Source organism: Neomonachus schauinslandi, chromosome 3 (genome assembly GCF_002201575.2).
Source record: "Neomonachus schauinslandi chromosome 3, ASM220157v2, whole genome shotgun sequence".
In the NCBI taxonomy this organism is placed as follows: Eukaryota; Metazoa; Chordata; class Mammalia; order Carnivora; family Phocidae; genus Neomonachus; species Neomonachus schauinslandi.
The window spans coordinates 60308356-60330300 of NC_058405.1; the positions used below are offsets into that span (position 1 = coordinate 60308356).

General features: G+C 41.0%; 1 protein-coding gene across 1 annotated transcript; it reads right to left on the reverse strand.

The window, feature by feature from the left end:
* Positions 1 to 892: 892 nt before the first annotated feature.
* Positions 893 to 14706, reverse strand: DLEU7 (deleted in lymphocytic leukemia 7). The gene is made up of 2 exons (XM_021689458.1): positions 14248 to 14706; positions 893 to 1099 (listed from the first exon to the last, which is right to left on the reverse strand). Exons 1-2 carry the CDS (start codon positions 14704 to 14706, stop codon positions 893 to 895), a joined length of 666 nt encoding a protein of 221 aa, XP_021545133.1.
* Positions 14707 to 21945: the final 7239 nt, after the last annotated feature.

Consider the following 21945-nt stretch of genomic DNA (forward strand, 5'->3'; position numbering starts at 1 on the left):
TAGTTTTTCCTAAGCATGTTCAGATCACTGGTGCAAAAAAAAAAGTTAGCCTCTCTTTTCCTAGCTCTAAATATTTAGGGAAACCTGCCAGGGTATCCACTCCCTCCTGTTTTTCACAAGAATTTCCTACTTCAATTGGAATATTTAGAAACAGTAAGAAGAGCTACATGTTTCCACATGAGACTTTAATAATACTGTACTTTGTATTTACATATCATATATCCTTGGTACTTCATAGCTCATTATCATTGTAAATTTACAAATCAGTATATGAAAGCACAAGGCTTAGAAGCAATTCTTTTCCTGTCCAACAGTAAGTTATTAATGCCAGCATTGGAACTCATAATTACTGACACATGTGGTCCTACACCATCTAAAGATGATTTTCATAACATAAAATGAAATCCTCAGTAAGTAGAACATATCAATTATCAAATATCCTATTTATTCAAGATAATTTTAAGAACCATGAAGCTTTAATCATATAACCATATATAAATAACCATATTAAATAACCATATTAAACCACATAGGCCTACATTAATATAAGTATAGATAAATGTATCATTTGATCAAAACTAATACTTAATATGAATTAGTAAATATATACATATATAATCCAATCAGTTCCACAAAGTAGAATATATTTCAATCAAAAAGTAAGCAAATATCTCAACATACTTAAAAATGTGAACTACTGCTTTAAAAAATGTTCACCAACATGCTATAATCTAAAGGGTACAGACGCCATTGGTCAGACTGCTGTATATGTCATCAAGTCTCTCCTTGCTGGGGATAAAAGCATCCATTGTCTGCTGATTCAATTAGGAACGTAAGATACCCAGTTCTCTTGGCAGTACCAGCTATGGTTTTAATTCTGGTGACTTGAACATCATATGTCTGGGAGATTCTGTAAGATCTGTCTCAAAGAAGCACAGGCTACCACGTGGGCATCTGAAGGAAGATTAGCAAGTGACTGAATCAGCTTCTTGACTATTGTCTTCAAACACTGGTGGGCAGCATTCAAATCTCTGTCAAACTGTTGTCCTTGAATTTGTAGAGCCAAATGACTGCAGATGTTTCTAAACTCAACACTATCCTGAAATAAACAGCAAACACAAGCAATTAGATAGGTTATGGGGACATTTGTTGTGTTTTGTGTACCCAGCTTCCATTCCCATTTCTTCCCATCACAGGACCTCAATTATTTTCTGAGAGAACTACTGTCCTCCATTCTCAGCCTATGTGATTTGATCAAAGCTGACCCACCCACTCTACAACTCCAGGGACTAGGCCAATCAGAGACTACCACCCCTCAATCACTTTGGATTGGTCAGGAATGGACAGGTGACCTAACACAGACCAATAAGCCACAGTTCTAGAATGTCTGTTAGACTGGGAAAGAGAAGCTCTCTTTAGCTGGGGCTTTTGGAAGGCATCCTGCCACCATAAGGGGAGAATCCAAATGAGAATGAAGCCAGGACTGAAAAAAAAAAAAAAAGAACCAAGGGATTAAAAGAGATTGATTCTAATTACATTCTCTGAGCATATTGATCCAGCTATACTTGAAAAATAAACCCCAGGATTTTTTGGTTATCTGAGTCAATAAATATGCCTTTTTTACTTAAGCCATTTGGAGTTGAGTTTCTGTTATTTGTTCCAACAGAGCTTTAAAGAATACACAAACAGCCTCTGTTCCTATTATTCCATACTCATACTCTTCAAAATTCCAACACAGGATTTGGTATTTAATGAACACAGAGTCAAGAACTTTCCAACGCAAATTTAGAAAGAATAGTTCCCAGGTAGTTTAAAAGAACAAAATAACTAAATATATTTTTAATTCCTAAATGTTTCACATTCTAAAATCCATTGTATAGAAATGGTACACTAAAATTATTCCAATAAACAAACAGACAAATGAAATTATTCCATATCAGAGATAGTGTTGAATATATAATTTATTTTAAATACATGTAAATGACTCTCCACAGACTTCCAGTTCTGGTAACATGGCACACTTAGTTTCCCCAAAACCCTTTGAGGAAACTGAATTCTAAATAAAATAGAGCAAACATCCTTTCTGATATTGCAAGAACACAGTGGAAATCCCTAAGGGCCAGAGATAAAGGAAAAGTAGATTATTTTAGCGGCCCGCCAATATTCATCAAAAAAAGAAAGTTAATCTGGAGCTGGGTTTGGGGTAGAGGATAAACTTGCCCCAACAACGCATAACTGTTGACCTGTACTACACAACAGCTGAAGTTGGGAGCTGCCCTCTATACCATCCATATACATGTTCTGGGAACACTCATGCTAAGAAATTAATTTAAAAATTGGAACTGGGCTGAAATATCCATGGATACATGGTAAAAGGAAATAAAAGCCTGTTCCATGGGGACACATCCACAACCCATGCCTCACAGAAGTATTCCCATAATACTCTGTCAAAGACAAACTCAGAATATGAAATTTAACATAACCACCATGATACAGCAGATACTAATACAGGGCAGAATTTCCAAGTATTTCAGCTAGAAACTATAAAATCTGTTTAAAGTGATTAAAAATATAAAAGAAGGAATAAAACACTTTTTAAGTAAAAACAGGCTTGGAAAAGAACCAAATACATTTCCAGAAATAACAACTATTTTGACAAATTAAAAACTCAATAGACAATTTAAACACCTGAATACATTCGAACTGAGGAATAGTAAACTGGACGATGAATATGAGAAAATTACTCAGAATGTAAGATAAAAAGCCAGACATAGGAATTATGAATGGGAAGTTAAACAACATGGATGATAAATGATGAAGCCCAACAGATAACGCTTCCAGGAGAAAGAGAGAGGTTGGGGGAGAAGAGGGGAGACAATATTTAAAGAGAATAATGAATAAGAATTATTCAAAATTGATCCAAAACATGAATCCAGGTTCACAAACATAAATTCAGGAAGTAAAATGAGATTCAAATCTAAACTTATTGAGGCAAAACTACTCTTAAAAGCAACCGGGGGGTGGGGGGAAGACTGATGGCTTTCAAGGGATGACAAGACAGACTGCCAACTACTAAGCTACAATGATTGAAGTCAGAAAAGAATGGGATAATTTTTCAAATAATTGTCAACATAGAATTTTTTTTAATCCAACAAAACTATTAATTAAACATCAGGGCAAAATAAATATGCCTTCATTTAAAAGGACAATAGGCGTTACCACCCGCACTGTCATATTTTCCTAGAGATGTAATTCAGAAAGGGGACATTCAATTCAGAAGGAAAGAATGAGACACAAGAAGCAACGATGAACAAAGAAACTTAAAAATATGATGTAAATCTAAAGAATTGATTGTTCAAAACCAAAATTATAACAATTAACTTGGGACTTACAAAAGCAAGATGGTTCCAAAATGCTGAAGAGTAGTAACATGTGGGATGGAGTGGCATTCTAAGGCATTGTACTATTTAGAAAAGTGGCAAAGTTGATAAATTTCAGACTTATTTCAGTATGCGTGTGAGAAATGTAAGGGTTATCATTAAAGGACAGAAATAATATGTAAAACTTCAAAGTCAGCAGACAAAAGGAATATTAAAACTTAATTGATTCTATTTTTAGAAGGTAAAAATGAAGAAATATATAAACATAAATCAAGGGGAACAGAAAACACCAAATCAGACAACTTTTGAAATATGGTGGTTACCAGACTGGATTTTAAAAGATCTGTTGATAAGTTCTTTACAAGAAACACATTCAAAACTAAAAATACCTAAAGACTTAAAGTAAATGAATGCTAAAATATATACAAGGCAAAGAGAAGCCAAAACAAAGCCAGGAAAATCATTATTAAGGATAAAATAAGCTACAGTTAATAAAAGGAACTCCAAGAAGGTGTAACAATTTTGTACTTTGTGTGTGCCTAATATGATTATCTTAATTTACATTCAATCCATAAACATAAAAAACTGATTTCTACCCAGCTTTCTGAGACACATAAATCAAACAACAAAATGATCAGCCTGGAGAGAAAAGACTGAAACACTAGTCACAAGCTTGGCTCAATAAAGATAAGCAAATACAAATTTTCCCAAAGATATATGGAATATTTATGAAAGCTGACTGTATTATAATATGCCCAAAGTAAATTCTTAATGAATATCTAGAAGTCTATATCATACAAATCACAATGCAAATAAATGAGAAATCAGTAACATAACCTTCCCAATACATACATGACTTAAAAATCTACTTCCAAATAATTCATGGATCAGTGAAAAATTAATTGAAATTTTAAAATACTTTATACTGAACAATTATGGACATAATATATCACAAACTTGTGGGACACACCTGCATTGAGAAATTCATACACTTAATGCTATTTAAGTAAAGAATAATCACTGAAAAAGCATGAGCTAAGAATTCAACTCAAGAACTTAGGAAAAGAAAAAACATAATCCAAAAGAAAATGAAAGAAAGAGCTAAAAGCTGAACTGAAGTTTTTTTGTTCTTTTAATTTTTTTAATTTTTTTTTATTTTTTAAATTTTGTTGTTATGTTAGTCACCATAGAATACTGAACTGAAGTTTGAAACTAGAGTTTTCTTCCTAATTCTGTGTAGAAAGAGAAGCTCTTCTTCTCCCTAACAAAAACTCTGTCACTTGGGTTAGAAGGACCTGGGTCTCTGGCAAAGTGTTTATTAGAGAACATCTTCTGGGAAACAAAACAAACTTTCATCTATTGAGTTTGGCCAACAATGGCAGCAGGACCCCAGTGTGAGTAAGGTGCTGGGATAGAAAGATCAGCACAACACGCCATAGTTCCTTTACTCAAGTATTCACAGGCTACCATGCTTCTTGTTTTTTTCTTCCTCTTTAAAGCATTCTAGCTTCCCCGCCTTTGCGTGTTGCTCATTTCTGCTTAGAAGGTATCAAGGGGCTACTTAGATAATCTCTCCCATAGTTTTTGGAGTAACCTATATTCCTGGAGCATATTGCTTGGGAATGGGAAAGTAGAGGGGAAAAATATGCCTCTGGACTACTTCCCCTAGATCCACATCAAGGGAAATTGTCTGCTTGCTTTATAGAAGTAATCCAACTCTAAGTACAAAGCGGAAGGATCAAAGACAACATGCAAAGGGAAATTCAAAATTGAAGGAACCACTGAAATGTGTGCTGACGCGTGCCTATTAGCCAGTCTGCAAAGGCATTCATCACCCAAATAAGATTAAAATGCCTTTAAAAATATGTTTGTGGGCCTAAAATCTGAAGTCAATTTCACGTTTACTGTAAAGAATCAAAGAAGGCATCACTTGGGGAAAGTATTCATGTAATAAAATTCCACTCCTGGCCTGTACTGGTCCCTGAGGCCGTGGGTAAACTTCAGATCTCTGGCAAGCTTTGCAAAGTCTCTTTATTTTACTCCTTTAGTACAGTATTTCTTCTTAATCCTTTCTCAAATATATTAACAGTCAAAGAAGACTAATTAATAGGCATAGGCTTTCCATGGGACTCTTAAGCCTGGGAATGGAACAATAAAACAGGTGTTTGCTTCTCTTCCTTTCTGAAGGGTCTGAAGGCCAACTGTGGATCCAATGATCATGGCCTCCAACCAAACCTCTACTGATTCTGTTGCATAGGCGGGGGCCGAAAATTCACAGCATTGAGGCAGTGGCATATTGAATGGTTCATGGGCTTTCAGTAGAAAATCACATGATCAATATTCATAATGATTTTGTGTATGGTGCTTTCCATTCAATGACAGAACACATCCTCCCAGCAGCTTTTATTTAGCAAGTCCCAGATGCTTCCAGAAATGATGAAATAGCCTACGTAGGGTTTGAGCATGCTGCCAGAATTAGAAAACTATGACTTAGCAATCTAAAGACAGGTTTTGGAACTTCTAAAGCCTTGTGTAATTTCAGACTCTGGATATGAAATGTATTGGTTGTTACAGTGGTTCAGACTGATAGGGGGCATTTACATTTTATAGTGACTCAACCAATCTACTGCGGCAATGGCCTCAGACTCAGTTAATGCAACAGTTACATTTCTTTGAAACATGTGAAGTCTCCACTACATGATTGACCACACTGGGTAAAAAGCAGTAAGACACGAGTACCTAGTCTCTAAAAAGCTTATAACCTAGTAGGAGGATTGAGGCACATAGAACATATATCCAAATGTCCAGTGAAATGGAATGGGGGTTCTGGTAAAAACACAAAAACCCAACCTTACAGAAGAACAGACATTTATAGACTCATAATCCAAGCACTTTAGAGAGTTCATACAAAGCTCTTCCTGATGTGTGAATCCTTTCTAGAGCATACCTGGTGTCACACTGTTTGCCACACAGGAGAAACTCTTGGCTCTAGTTTCCAGAACATTTTTTCCTTAATTCTTAGCTGAAATCTGCCCTGTAGTAGAATAATGGCCTCCCAAAGATGTCCATGTCCTAATCCCCAAAACCTGTGAGCATTTTACCCTATGCGGCAAAAAGGACTTTCCAGATGTTAGTAAGGATCGTAGCCCTCCAGGCACCTGAAAAGACCCCTGGGATGCTGGGGTTATTCCTTCACAAGCACTGGACTTGCCGTCGGAGGCCTGGTTCTGTCCCTTTGACAGGCCATCCATGGACAAGACATTTTATCTATGGAATAATCAGTTTTCTAATGTGTAAAATGGAAACAAATAGCTACCACATGGAGACACTGTGAAGGTCAAATAAGCTCATGGTCATGCAAACTTTGAATTTATAAGGCACTCCATCCATCTAAAGTTGTGCATAAAGTACTCTGCTAGATGGGAGGTCAGCAAGAAGGAGAGAGGGGGAAGGAAGGACAGAAAAGAAAAAGAACAATATGCTCTATAGAAGGTGGGAATCTAACTGGTGGAGATGAAACTATTCAAGCTGTTCAGTAGAGATGTCACACAGAATAAGATTAAGGCTCCAAAAGAGTGGCCAAGCTCACCTCGTATCAATTAGGATGACTACTATCGAAAAAAACCCTGAAAATAGCCAGTGTTGGTGAGGATGTGGAGAAACTGCAGCCCTCATGCACTGCCGGCAGGAACGTAAAATCACACAGCCACTACGGAAAACAGCATGGAGGCTCCTCAAAAAAATGAAAAACGGAATTATCATATGATCCAGCAATTCCACTTCCAGAATATGTATTCAAAAGGATTGAAATCAGGATCTTAAAGAGATATTTGCACACCCATGTTCATCACTATTCACAATAGCCAAGAGGTGAAAGCAGCTCAAAGGTCCATTGACAAATGAATGGATGAACAAACTATGGTGTATACATAGAATGAAATACTACTTAGCCTTAAAAAGGAAGGAAATTCTGGAACGTACTCCAACATGAATGGACCTTGAAGACGTTAATGTCACTGAAATAAACCAGACACGAAAAGATAAATACCGTATGATTCCGCTTACACGCAGTACTTAGAGTCGTCAAACTCACAGAAACAGAGAAGAATGGTGGATGCCAGAGGCAAGGGGAGGGGGAAATGGGCATTTGTTGTTTATTGTGTACAGAGTTTCAGATTTACAAGATGAAAAAAATTTTGGAGATTGGTTGCACAATAATGTGAATGCTCTTGATACTGCTGAACTATACACTAAAAATGGTCAATTTTATGTTACACTCTTTTTTTTAACCACAGTAAAATTAAAAAAAAAAAGTGGTCAAGACCATCAGAGTGCTCTAGCCTTTGCAGAAGGGACTGAAGGTTAGGATGAGGCATCAGGGTAGGCTGTACAGATGTTACAAGACAGCTGGTGCAGGGAATGCAGTCTTTGCCTCTCAGGGAAGAGATGGCCCTCCCGGTTAGAATGAACAACACAAGCAAAGGCCTGAAGTCAAGTAGGGGCTGGGACTGGGAGGAGGCCAGTCGGAAAAGAGCAGAGCTTTGTGCTGGGAATGAGGACACAAACTAGTGTGGGAGCCTTGAGTGCCACAGTAAAGTCCCTGATCACTTCCAAGCATGGAGATGACATGGTAAGCCAGCATTTTAAAAACACTGGTCTGGCTTAACCTGCTAGGTACAGGATCCAAAGCCAGGCTTCTGATCTACCTTGTCTCACTCAAGCCTCACAATGGTCCGTGAATGACCGATGAAGAAACGTGGCTTAGAGAGATAAAGCAACATACCCAAGTCGCACAGCAAATGAGGGGCAGAGCTTGAATTATCCTCTCTTCCCAAGCTCAAATTTTCATCCAAGACCCGCCCCAAATTTAGAAACTGGGCTGGGTACAGTGATGACTCCGAGAGCACAGCTCACTACCCACGGCGGGAGACAGACGGGGGAACTTGAACTACAGGGCCTCAGATGCCCCAGTGGGATGAGCAGGGATATCATGAAAGCAAGCAGGGGAAGCACCAACCTAGCTTTGAGACGGAACAAAAATGTCTACAAGTGAATGTTTCTTTTTTGGCCATATTCACACTATTTTTCTTGAGGTTAACTGAGTGTTAACGAAGCTCCAATTGGCATTGGTCACATCCAAATTGAAGATTGGTCTGTTGGCCCATCCCTCTTCCCTGCAACATAATTGAGAGGGTTTGGCTGTCTGGAAGATATTCAAGGCGTGGAACCTTCTACACCCCATGTCAAGCCAACTCCTAGCTAATCAGAGACCCTCCCTAACTGGAGCTCTCTCTTCCTCCATTCTGTTCTCTCCTGCCCAGTAAAAGGGAGGTCTCTTAGAAAAACTGCCACACTTGCACTTTTCTGCATTATGCATTGTGTTTATTAGGAATGCACACATCTGGAATCCTTGAGCAACTGCAAATGCACCTGCAAAGTCCAAAAGGGAAAAAAAGCTGGAACTTTTTTAGCTTTGTACTGAAAATAAGCACTCCCATCAAAACTGTAGTCTTGAAGGCAAGAAGAATCTGGCATCAACAGTCAGCTTCAAAGCTTATTTTCTGAAACCAACACCAATGGGTAATCGAGTAAAAAATACAATATGACTTTATAGGCTCTACAATGCAGATCACTTTTAAACAATCCACAAGGAAGATTTTTGGGTTTTTTCCTACCTCATCACCTTCAAAATCACTGCTCGATCTACATAAACTCTAAGTCAGCTCATATCCCCTTCACCACTGGCTTTAAAATAAGTTGGTTCTTTTCAAGACAGTCACATCTTGAGCTATACTCTCTTACAATGGCCTCCACAAATTTGTTTCTTCTCACATTTTCCTTTCTCGCTCCCCCTGAATGCTTAATGCTCCCTATGGAGAGCACTGAAGAAAGAGCTCTTCCCAGCTTTCTGTGATGGGGCCTCCTGACCTTAATGAACTTCAGCAGACCACTCTCCACTACAGGTGCCCAGGGCTGGGCCCCCCAAAGGAGCACAAATCCCTTCCCCAGACCCATCACGATCCTCCATACTGGATGTGTACCTAAAATGGGAATGCCATTTCTCTATTTAGAGGGATGTTGTGAAAACCATGCTATCAGAAACAGTATACTACAAATTGCCCCCTTGGTTCATCAACATCTGGCTTTGAACTACAAATTCACAGGGCCCAGAGGAGCCACCAGTTGCCTGAACCCAAGGTCAATCTCAAATAGATATGTAACCGTGTGTTAATAAAACACTCAGTGAAGAACTAAAGTATCTGCCAGTCACCATAAAAAGTCTATCGTCCACAGGAAATTAAACATTTTTACTTGTGGTGTACCCAGTGTAAATGCTCACAAGTAACTAAGGTTTTTTATGCATTTGCTTTGGGTATGGTACCATTTTCATTAGAAAAGTCCAGTTAAAACACTTTGTGATGGATATAAGCACTTAATTCAGGTATGCTCATAAGGCAAATCCCAAAATTATAAAACAAAGCACGGCAGCATTTCCACTAAGATGTTAAACATAAGTAGTTTTGTTTTAGGGCCTTCCTGCAACATCTTTCCCAAAATTTTCATTTTGGCAATTGTAAATGTCCTGATTTTCCTATCATTCACATTATGAGCAAGGACAAAGCTATAATTAAGCTACTTGTAGTCACTGGGCCTTTTTGTCACAGAAAACCACGATTTTATCCCAAATGAAGAGCAATTCGCTGGCTGTGCTATTAATCATATAACCCTGAGCATTTATTTCTTCAATAGTTTGCTAGCAATTTTTAAAGACACGATTCCCAAATTTGCAGAAAGTCTTCACACTCATGTTAATGAGGAAAAAAAGCACTCATCACCAATGTCTTCCTCTGAGTGACCCAATGTTCACACCTGCAGTTTGCAAAGAGCATTAGCAGTGACTGTGAAGCCAAAGCCAGTGGTTTTATAACTGCCATGCTTGGTATGTAGAATGAGAAAACCAGCAACGATTACTGAGCTTGATGGAACAACTGGTACCAGAATCAGCTAATTGGAATGGGTGAACTCACAGGCAAGTTTAATCTGTAATAGCAGGAAAGTTCTCCTGCTTCTGAAAGTTGGCATCAGCCATAGTTTCCATGAAACTTGCATCAGAGCAGAACTCTTGGAAACTATAAGTGTTTTTGACTCTCAAAGGAAGACAGAAAAACTCAATCAGAGTGACTTCATAATTGGCTTGGTTAATGGTGTCTATGTGAGTTGGTCATTTTTAGGCAGTTCTTAAAATCCTAGACTGGCTTCCATCTGGTCCTGTGCACATTTCTATGCTCTCTTTGAGTGGTGAGTGCCTAAGACATTCATGATAGTTATTACTAGTTTGATAATGATTTCCTACATTCACCTGGTGCTTTGGGTCACTATGTAATGTGGCCATCATATAAAGAGACACACAAATCACCCAGTATAATGGGTTAAATGGTGTCTCCCCACAAAAAAAAAGTCCATGTGTTGAAACATAACCTCCAGTTTGACTGTACTGGAAATAGGACCTTTAGGGAGGTAATTAAGGTTATATGAGGTCATAAGGGTGGGGCCCTAACCCAATAGGGTCAGTGTCCTTGTAAGAAGAGGAAGAGACATCCAAGATCTCTCTCTCTCCCTCTCTGCATGCACAGAGGACAAACTATTCAAGACAGAGCAGGAAGGTGGCAGTCTATGAACTAGGAAGAAAGACCTTACTAGAAACCAAATTTTTGACCTTCAGCTTTCCAGCCTTCAGAGCAATAAGAAAATAAATGTCTGTGGTTTAAGCCACCCCATCTATGGCATTTTGTCATGACAGCCCAAGCTGACCAAGATACCTAGTCTACAAGGTGACTGTTGCAGCCCAAGCAGTGTGCAGTGCACGGCCCGTCCAACGCTGCCCTGTCTACCAACCATACACACTCATGGAATTTATTTCTGCATGACATTCATCACACCTCTTTAATCCAGCACTGTGATTTGGTAGAAAAAGCCAGATAAAACCATGTTTGAACCATGGGCCATCACTTTTCAGCTGTGAAATCTTTAGCAAAATCCTAAATTCCTCTGAGTCTCAGTTTTCTCCTGTAATAAATGTTTTCTAGCTGGTTAACTCTAGCCTCTCCAACAAATTTAACAAGACTCAGTACTGTGAAGCATTTTTTATCCACTCTAAAGAAACTCCCTTCATGTAGTTTTTGCACATGTGTGATAATCTCTAAATATTCAGGAAGAATATTAAGTGTCGGTATCTTTAAGAAAAGAGTAAAATGCTATAAAAAGAAGTCCATTAGTATTGTGCTGAGAATTTCTCTGCCTTCATGCCTGAAAATTTCACTTCCTTAAGCCTCAGTGGTTTGATCAGCAAGTCATTTGGGGACAACATCTGTAAGTCAGTCATCAGGCATGTGCTAAAGCCGACCTCTGGATAGTGGAGGCTTCTTGGAACTCTCCATGGGTCATCCTAACTTTGCTTTTGTCAACAGTCTCAGAAAAATCAATAGACTCCATGGGTCAGATCCATCAATATCAGGACTGGAACTCACAACAATAATAGTCAATGAGAACGTGAGGCAACAACCTGTTAATAATAATAATAATAAAAATAAAAGTTTAAAGGTATTGAGAGTTTGTATGGGCAGCCACTAGCTAAGACTTCATGTGCATTATCCTAATAACCCTGTAAGGTTAGGTACCTCTATCCCCACTTTAAGGCAAGGAGACTGAGGCACAGGAAAGCTAAATATTTTGCCCAAGGGCCTACAGCAGGAAGTAGAATGGTAGGTTTGAAAGGCTCTGCAGGACCAGATCACTGGGCTGTGCTGCGCTGTCTCTACTTTGGGTCCCTAATGCTTTACATCTGGGCCGTGGGCTTTTCATTCAAGTGAGTCCTCCTCCTCTCTGTGGCAAGGGTAACACTGTGGGAGAGAATTGATGTTAGAGGGATAGTTTCCACACACTTCCAAGTGATACACAGGTATTATTTCCATTAGCACAAATCCTCCTGAAATCATTCTGTGTCTAAAATCAATCCACATGTTCTTAATTTAAAAAATATAGAAAACATGAAAGGAATTGGAGAAGACACACATAAATGGAAGGATATTCCATATTTTGGATTGAAAGAATTAATATATATATATATATTTAATATTGTTGAAATGTCCATACTACTCAAAGCAATCTACAGGTTCAGTGAAATACCTAATCAAAATTCCAATGGCCTACTTCACAGAACTAGAACAAGTAATTCTAAAATGTGTGTGGAACCACAAAAGACCCCAAATAGCCAAAGCAATATTGAAAAAGAACAGAGCTGGAGGTACCATGCTCCCTGGTTTCAAGATATACTACAAAGCTACAGTAACCAAAACAGGATGATATTGGTATAAAAACAGACACATGAATCATTGGAACAGAATTAAGAGCCCAGAAGTAAATCCACATAGATATGGACAATTAACCTACAACAAAGGAGCCAAGAACATACAATGGAGAAAGGACAGTCTCTTCAATAAATGGTAATAAGAACACTCAACAGCCACAGGCAAAAGAATGAAACCAGACCACCAAGGAAAGGTGCATTCTACACGAGACCATTAGTGAAATGCAGCTTCATTTTTTAACTTCCTAACGTGAGTGGGGCCATGCTCCACCTTTGGAGGCGATCTTATTTTCCCTCCCCCCAACACACATTTGGGAATATTTGGTTGTATCAGTTTGTTGGGGGGGTGGGTCAGGCTGCTGGCATCTCCTGGGTTGAGGCCAAGGATGGTGCTAAACATCCTATAATGCACAGGACAACCCCACAATTATCCAGCCCAAAATGTCAACAGCAGGAGATTGAGAAACCATCGTGTTAGAGTAACAATACTTTTTTGGGTGTATCATAGGCTTTATTATATTTAATTTCAAATCAGTCTTTTACAGTGTATAGTAATCTAAAACATAGCAATTTTTTCCAAATCTTGGCTTGTAGAGCAAGAATAACAACTCTTGGGAACTGCTCTAAGCTTTCTTCATCATTCCCCCTCATTTCCTTCCGCTAGCCTCCCAAGGGGAAGGAAGGAAGCAAAATTGGAAAGCCAGAAGACCTCAAAGAGATCTGTGACCTTAAACCAATTAGGCTAGTTAATGACAAGGTGGAGACTGGATCCCAAGACCTCCAGATTTCCACAGCCCCACTCAGCCTGAGAGGCAGCTACTGTGCTCCCTGGCTACACGGACCAGCACAGTTTGGTACCATGAGAGGAAACGGGCCCTACAAATAGGAGCTGCGTGACTTAGCAGGAGTTTAGCATTAGTATTCACGCTTTGACACCCGGGACCCACCCCGCTCTCACCCCACTTTATGAGAATTTAGGTTGACTCTGTAAGGCCTCTGAACTCTGTGGGGGATTGGGTTTATGCAAAAATAATTTTGATTCTTAAGTGTGAAGGAACTTTAAATAAATCTAGGTGATTTTGTCATGCAAAAGGCAGAGGGGACTTAATAGGGGTATTGAAGGCTCTGGAGTAAGGGTTATTAATTTCAAGCGGGGAGCAGGGACAGCTGTCCTCCATCCCAGGAGCTGCGCATGTGGAAAGGGCCTTCGGCTAGAGCAGGAAGCTGATTGATGTGAGAGGGAGAAAGGAGTTCCAGAGGAAGGTTTTGGCAAGGCCTCCCCGCGTCTCAGTTCCGCAATCAGCTGGGCCCCAGGTGGACCCCGAGTTCCTGGACTCAAGTCCCAGGGCTGTCACCTCCCGCCTTCCGTCTCACAGACGCTGAATCCCCTGGACCGCTCAGCTTTTCAATGGGTGGCCCCTCCGGGCTTTATCCTGGCCGGGCAGCCCCGCCCTGCCGCGGGATCCTGCGCCCCAGCCGGGTGCTCGAGGTCAGACTCACCTTCAGATGGATGGGGAAGGACCGCTCCTGCTGGAGGGGGCCCAGCAGCGTCTGCTCCACGCTGACCAGCTCCGAGGTCGAGTCCACCACGCGGGCCAGCGCGCTGCGCATCGCCATCTGGGCCAGGGTGCAGGGCCCCCGACCCCTGGGGAAGGGCAGCAGCTCCGCGCCCCCTTCGGCGCCTCGAACCACTTCTACTTCTGGGGAGCTTGCCCGCGCCCCAGACCCGCCACTCCTGGCCCCCCGCCGCCCTCCCCCCTCTTCGCGCCCGGGCCCCGGCCGGGCCCTCCGCGGGCCTGTGCGACGCGCTGGGGCAGCGGACACGTGGTCTGGATCGCGCGGGATCCCCGGGTCGCCCGGACCGTCCCCCCAGCCCCACTCCTGCTGCAGCAGCTGCAGAGTCTGCAGAGCCACCATTTGGTGGCTGATGGAGGCCACTAAGGGCGCAGGGCTAGCCATCGCCTCTGCCGGCGGCTCCGCGCGCTCCGCGGGCAGGTGTAGCAGTGAGCGAGAGAGGCGGGGGCGTTTGGGGTCGCCAGGGTCACATTTCCCAACCCGCTTGTTGGCCTTGTTGCCTCTCGAGGGTGGAGCCTGCCCCGCAGGAGGTGGCCAGCGCTGGCCCCCGAATTCCTATCCGAATGGGCGTGTCCGGACCCAAGGCTGCAGGAGGCACTGCTCCCGGTGCGCTCGAAAATCAGCCAATGCTGAGCACGGGTTCTTCCTCTTCTCCAGGGCTTTGCTGCGAAAACCTGCAGCTTGGTGCAGAAGCATCTATCCGCAGGGATACCCCGCCCCCATCTCCTTTGAAGGATGCCTGTCAGTGATCATTCATGCCTTGGGTGCCGGGGGTGGCAGGTTAAAGACCTACCCTGAGCAAAAGTGCCAAAAGCCAGGGAAAACTCACAAAAGGAAGACCGATCCCGATCCTCCTCCCTCCCTTTCCTAACCCTAGGAGAATTTTCAGCAACTTCTTGGAGTAACCTTCAAGGCCTCGTGTCCCCCAAACAAAAGAAGGGGACTTGTGTATGTGGAAGTTCTGCTCTTCTCTGCTTTGCTCATGCCACACGCGCTCAGGGAATCTGGCGGCTAAAGAAGCATCAGGGCACAGCTGGGGAGGCCCGCTTCCCCAAGTGACTCGGGAAGCGCGGGTTTGGCACTGCCCAGACCAGGAGCCCAAGGACGTGGGCAGCGGGGTTTGAAGCTAAATCCTTTTACGAGCCATGAACCCAGGGACAGCTGTACAAATAGTTGCTGCTTTTAATTAAACCTAACTTTGCTGCTTCCTTGGCTTAGGAGAAAAGACTGGGAGATTTACGCTTTGATAGATTGGAACCTATTGTGATTACATTTTATTAAAAAAAAAAAAAAGAAGCAGACATTTGAGGAGAATGGTGTGGAAAAGTGTTACCAAGTAGCATGGTTTTGGCTTTCTTCCTGCATGGGAAACCACTGAACATAACTTCACAACACAGGGAAGCGAGTACCAGGGGTGCAGGCACGTGACAGACACTGGACCCTCCTGACCTGGACAGTGGGATTTCCTTCTTCCTTTAGAAGGGAGAGTCCCCCCCTTGGTGTGGTGGAGTAAGAACTGGAGAGGCCTTTGTGTGGGAAAGCTGCTCCAGTGAGTCTATTAGTCTAAAGGGCGGTCATCAGAGATATGGGGTGGAATTCGGGGTCCTTCAAGGTTTCGTCAACTGTAGGATAACATGACCCTGTATAATCCTCCCAACTCTCCAGTGAAGGTTCCTTCTAGTTCTCAGTGTTTTCTTCGCCTATGAAAACAAATCTGAATGCCAAGGTAAAGAAAACCTTTCTTAAACAAAAACGAGTATGTTCACACTAATTATAACTAAGTGAAAATACATGTCTGTGCATTGACAGGAAATTACTTTGGAGGGAAGTAAATAGTTTGATGTTGATTAGATTCTCTTGATGAAGTTACTTAAGGTCATGATAAAAAAATAGAAAAATTCTTCTTTGAGTGTGTGTGTGTGTGTGTGTGTGTGTGTGTGTGTGTGAATCCTCAAATATTGAAATGCATTAGGGTTAGCAGAGACTAACCAGGAATAGCAAAAACTAACCCCTAATTTTCACAGAGCATGTCAGATCTCCAGGGGTGCTCCTCTTTCCAGATAGGCAGGAAATCCAGTTTCATGGACTAACTCTTCCACTATCAAATGGCTGACTGCAAAACCTTCTTGACAGATGGAATTCCAGCCAACAGCAGAATTGAAATCACTAGACGCAGCCTGACCTGAGGCCCCACTGTTCTACATCCCAGGCTGACTCTGAGACCCATGAGATGAGCTGAACTTCAGGGAATATGAGAGAAGGGGCCAGAGAACTATGGGACCTATGGGATGGTACGTGCAGCTTCAATCACTGTCTGCGTTTCCTCATATCTTTTAGAGAGGCCTGGACTATCTAGCATCTCAAGGGTTGTCTGTCTTGGCCACGGACCACATTTTTCTTTGCCATGACCTTAGAATGGCTGCTGTTCCAAAGCTGGAGATATGAGGCTCTGAGTGAGGAAAAGTATTCATGGGCTACTGAGATGGGTCAGTGGCACAGCAGATCTGCCTTTGATCTGAACACCTCCGAAGTTATATACACTGGGCTACCAGACCAAGTGCTGAATTACACACTCCTTACTCACCATACTGACAGGTCAAAGCCACAGTGTAATAGAAGGCACACTGAAAGGGATGCAGTCCTGGACACCTGATATCTTGGATTCCTAGTATCTATTTCACTATTTTATGGAAACATACCCTCATTTGCCAGGAGATATCTCTCCTCCTCCATGTTCAGTCCATACAGTCAGGAAGGAGGAGGCTGTCCCACTGCAGAGTGGGCTGGGGCATCTTAGGCTGGGGCCAATTACACATCATAGTCTCATGGTGAATGGTCAGGAAGGGGCATGTGACCCACCTGGAGCCAATATGACAATAATATTTAAGATGCTTTCAGCTGAATGTGCTGTATAAAACAAAATAATCGAACTAAAAGAAAGTGTAGGCCAAAAGATGAAACAGCAAAAAAAAAAAAAAAAAGAATTCCTTTGTAACAAGAAAACTTAATATAAAGTCATTTAATCAATAAGAATAAATTATTGTCTCCCATCACAAGTCTTAAGGTAGTATGGCTCCAGGGCTGGTTAATCTTGAGGAGTGTCAGATCTCCAGGCATGCTCCTCTTTCCAGATACTCTGGAAATCCAGTTTCATGCAGCTCACCCTTCCACTATCAAGTGGCTGACTGCAATGACCCCTTCTGGATGTGAAACTAAGAAGATGTAAGTTATGGAGCTTCTGCAGGCCTCTCGTGAGTCCGAGGGGAGAGCCTGCGAGGAATGATCCAACACTAACGAGAGAACGCAAGGGATCTATAGAGAGAAGCTGGCGGTCTTACAACACCATCTGAGGCTTACGTTTAGCAGCACGAGGAGACAGCCCCACCTTTGAGCTTTTCAGTGATACAGGCCACAAAAATCTCTTTTGGCTTGAGCCGCTTTAGGTTGAGTGTATGGCCTCTTGCAACAGAAAGTCACAACTAAAGCAAATTGCTTGACGCGTACTGTGGCGCAGAAATGATGTTAACGGAGCAATCTGTGACCCAGAGCCCCTCAGGCAAAACATCCCTAAAAGGTCCCTCATGGCCATTTCCAGCAACACTTCTGTCATTCACCTAAACTTTCCACTATTTCAGCAATTGTGGGAAAACCTCTTTGAGCAACTCTGGTCATTGCCGACAACTGATGGGAGCATTAATAAATGAGCAATGGAAATACTCATGACCCTGGGTAATGTGAGATGAAAACTCAGTGAAGTGAGAAGCAGTGTTTTACCTGTTAATAAACATGAGAGAGTCTGGTTAGAGAAACAAGTATTCTGGCCCTTTTGTGACTCTAAAGGTTCTTTTTCACAGGATTCTTTCTTTTTTCTCCTTTTATTATTTCTTTTATTTGAGTGTAGTTGACACACAACATTACATCAGTTTCAGGCTCACCACAAGTGTAGTAAGATGGGAACTTGCACACGGAATCCTGAAGAAGGCTGGCCCAGTGAGAACAGAAGGGAGATGGAGGAGGGTGCAGCCATGTGAAGCCTTCCTCAAAGGCCTCAGCAGGGCCCAGGTACATTTGAACCCTCCTTATATACTTTGGCACTTTTCTCCAAATGGGATCCAAGAGAATTCCAGAAATGGAACTGTTAACCTTCAGCACACCCTGGCAAAGTTCACAGGCGGGAGCAAAACAAAACATGTCCAAAGAGACCAAAGAGTTATAATTTTTGAATGAAAATTATAGTTGAGGAGAAACAGATGCTGAAGAGATATACCAAGATCTGAAAATGTACTGTAAAAAAGAAAACAATGGCACCAGAAAAGATGGAAGCCCAAAGAAGAAAGAGCAAAAAAGATCAAATTGCCTTTTTAAACATACAATGGTAATGTTTGAATATGCCAGGTCATAAAAATGCACATGCAATTCCAGCTTTGGCCTAAACATTTGATTTTCAGAAAAAAAAAAATGCAATCCTGCCACGAAACCTCTGAATTGCCAAAAACAATTGTTTACATAGGGCACTGTGTTTTCAGGACATCATATATGCACTGCCTGCCCAAACCCTATTAAAATGGTGAAGCTAAGTGAGGTTTAGTACAACTAAATGTAGAAAAATAGGCAAGTGTAGCGAAGGGAGGGAAAAGAGAAGTTTAAGATGTTGAAGCTCACTTGCGTGTGCCAACATAATCTGATGTGCGATTCACCTCCTTAACACAAAATGCAATTCTTTCCAGATGTATAAATCATTTTACTTGGTTCTGTCTTACCAATAAGTTTATTTTCAGGAGGAAATGGCAGAAAAAAATCAAGAAAGGGATTTTAAAAGAACAGATATGATTTTTCCTAATTCTTGTAGCTTTGGTGGATGATTTTATGTTGAAGAGTGATGGGGTGGCCAGGGATTTTCCTGCTGCCTACACGTAATTTCAACAAGACAACTTTGCTGGGTTTTGCTCTCAATTTCTGATTACAAATAAACCCTGAAGACTATCCTTTCCCTGGGAAGGAAGAATTTAAAAGCTGCTTAATTTCCTGAACTATTTGCAGGTTCTTTAATCTTAACAGGGGGGAAAAAAAAATGTGACCACCCTCATAACTTCCCATGATCACCTAGTATTTTCAAGTTCTAGTAGGTACTCTCTTAATATGATTGAAAGAAATGCTTGACTTGGGTTAATATACTTAAAACTTAAAAAAAACCCAAAAAACAAAAAAAACCTCCCCGATTCCTTTCCTTATATTTATCCTCAATCCCTTTTGTACTTTTTTCCTCTAAGAAATTTTCTGCTCTCGGGATGCCTGGGTGGCTCAGTCAGTTAAACGTCTGCCTTCGGCTCAGGTCATGATGCCAGAGTCCTGGGATCGAGTCCCGCCTCGGGCTCCTTGCTCAGCAGGGAGCCTGCTTCTCCCTCTCCCGCTCCCCCTGCTTGTATTCCCTCTCACTCTCTCTCTCTGGCAAATAAATAAATAAAATCTTTAAGAAAAAAAAGAAATTTTCTGCTCTTGTTCCCCAATTTCTCTTCTGTCAGGCTTTATGGTGAAATAGACGTTCAGGTTTTATCCATCCTCTCATTTCCTCCTCTCTCCCTTCTATTTTTCCAGAGTTTTCTTTCCTAAGAAAAATGAGAAAAAGGGGCAGGGACGAGGGATTTTGGAGGCACATGGTTCTTCTGTGTAGCAAGATCACTATGCTTATGTTTCCATGAAGTAAAAACTTCTTACTGGGAGTTTTGGTCCAGTTTCCAACTCTTAAACCCTGAGTGCGGCAAGGGGGAGGTCATGCAGTTTTGGGAACTGGATTAGTGCCTTCCCACATTGGCTCTCTGCGTTAGGAAAACAAGAGAGGCCTACAGATCTGCTTGTTTTATTTGTTTGGTCATCTCAATCCTTTTGTTTCAAAATATTATTGAGAATAGTCAGAAGAGTTGAAATAAGGTAAACGACATTTTAAAAATAAAGATTTGTTGAACATGATTGAAGTGATCCATTTTTTCCCAGTGGAGGAAAAAGATATAAACTATTTTAAAACTTATGTTTACATAAAAATATGACATTGCATATTTTAGCATAAAGAATGTATTTTAATTCTCATCATCTGTTTTTTTTTTTTTTTGACTGCTCACTGTTCATTAGCAAGTGGTCTTATAGATGTGAATCTGACCATAAAATGCAAACGGTCCATAGAAGTGATCAAATTTCAAGCATTTGTTCAAAAAACATATGTAAATTTTATTTAGTCTGTACTTCCCATTTGAAAATTGAAATCACTTTCAATAGGATCTTTAATGCCTCTGTTCAAATATCTAAGCTTATACTGGCTTAAATTGTAGTCTTTGATGGATCATTCATAGGTAATGGCAGATAATCTGTTAAAGCAGTGAAGGATTTCTTAACATCCTATTCATTTCAGCTAAGAATAAAATCTAATGCTTTCCATGTAAATGTTAATTTTAATACAAGATTCTATTTTACAAAGACTTAGTTTTAAAGTCAGCATAAAATATAAAATGCATATGATGGGCTGCCTGGCTGGCTCAGTCGGGAGAGCATGTGACTCTTGATCTCAGGGTCATGAGTTCAAGGCCCATGGGCATAAAGCTTACTTAAAATGCATGTGATGGGTGAAAAATATACCTTAAAATATCTTATTTTATTTATCACAATTTACACTATGCTTCAAAATAAAACTTTTGTTAGCTTTCTTAAATTTCCATGCTAATATTTAAATTCCCAAATTTAACATTCACAGGAAAGCAATGTAGCATGGAAGCTAACAGATTGGGCTCTTATGGATGATAGAAACATCTGCCTGGGGAATTCAAGAAATCAACTTAAAAACTGTAAGAACAAATGAAAGTTTACTTCAGGTGTATGTAGTCAACATACAAAAACTGATTAGCTTTCCTGTATCCCACAATAACTGATTAGAAATGTCAGGGGGAAGATGGTCCAATTCATAATAACTACAAACCTACAAAATAGCTGGAAATGCAGTGAACATGAACATTTTCAAGACTTATGATAAAAACTGTCTATAAAACAAAATTATTAAAAACTGTGAAAGAAGGGGCGCCTGGGTGGCTCAGTCGGTTAAGTGTCCTACTCTTGATTTGGGCTCAGGTCATGATCTCAGGGTCACAGTATCAAGCTCCATATCCAGCTCCGTGCTCAGAGGGGAGTCCGCTGGAGAATTCTCCCTCTCCCTCTGCCCCTCCCCTCCCATTCTCTCTAAAATAAAATAAATAAATCTTTTTTAAAAACTGTAAAAGAAGATCTAAATAAATGGAGAAAAATACTCCCTTTCTGATCGAACAGTTCGTTTATAAAGCTATACATTTTCTCTAAATTGAATAATTCAATACAATCCCAGTAAAACCTCAATAGGATTTTTATGAAATTAACAAGCTCATTCTCAAGTTCATCTGGAAGAGAAAGCATCAAAATAGCTAAGAAAATTTTGAAATAAGAATAATTAGGGGGCACCTCAGTCGGTTAAGCATCTGCCTTTAGTTCAGGTCATGATTTCAGGGTCCTGGGTTAGAACCCTGCACTGAGCTCCCTGCTCAGCGGGGAGTCTGCGTCTCCCTCTTCCTCTACCCCTCCCCCAATCATGTGCGGCATGCACACACC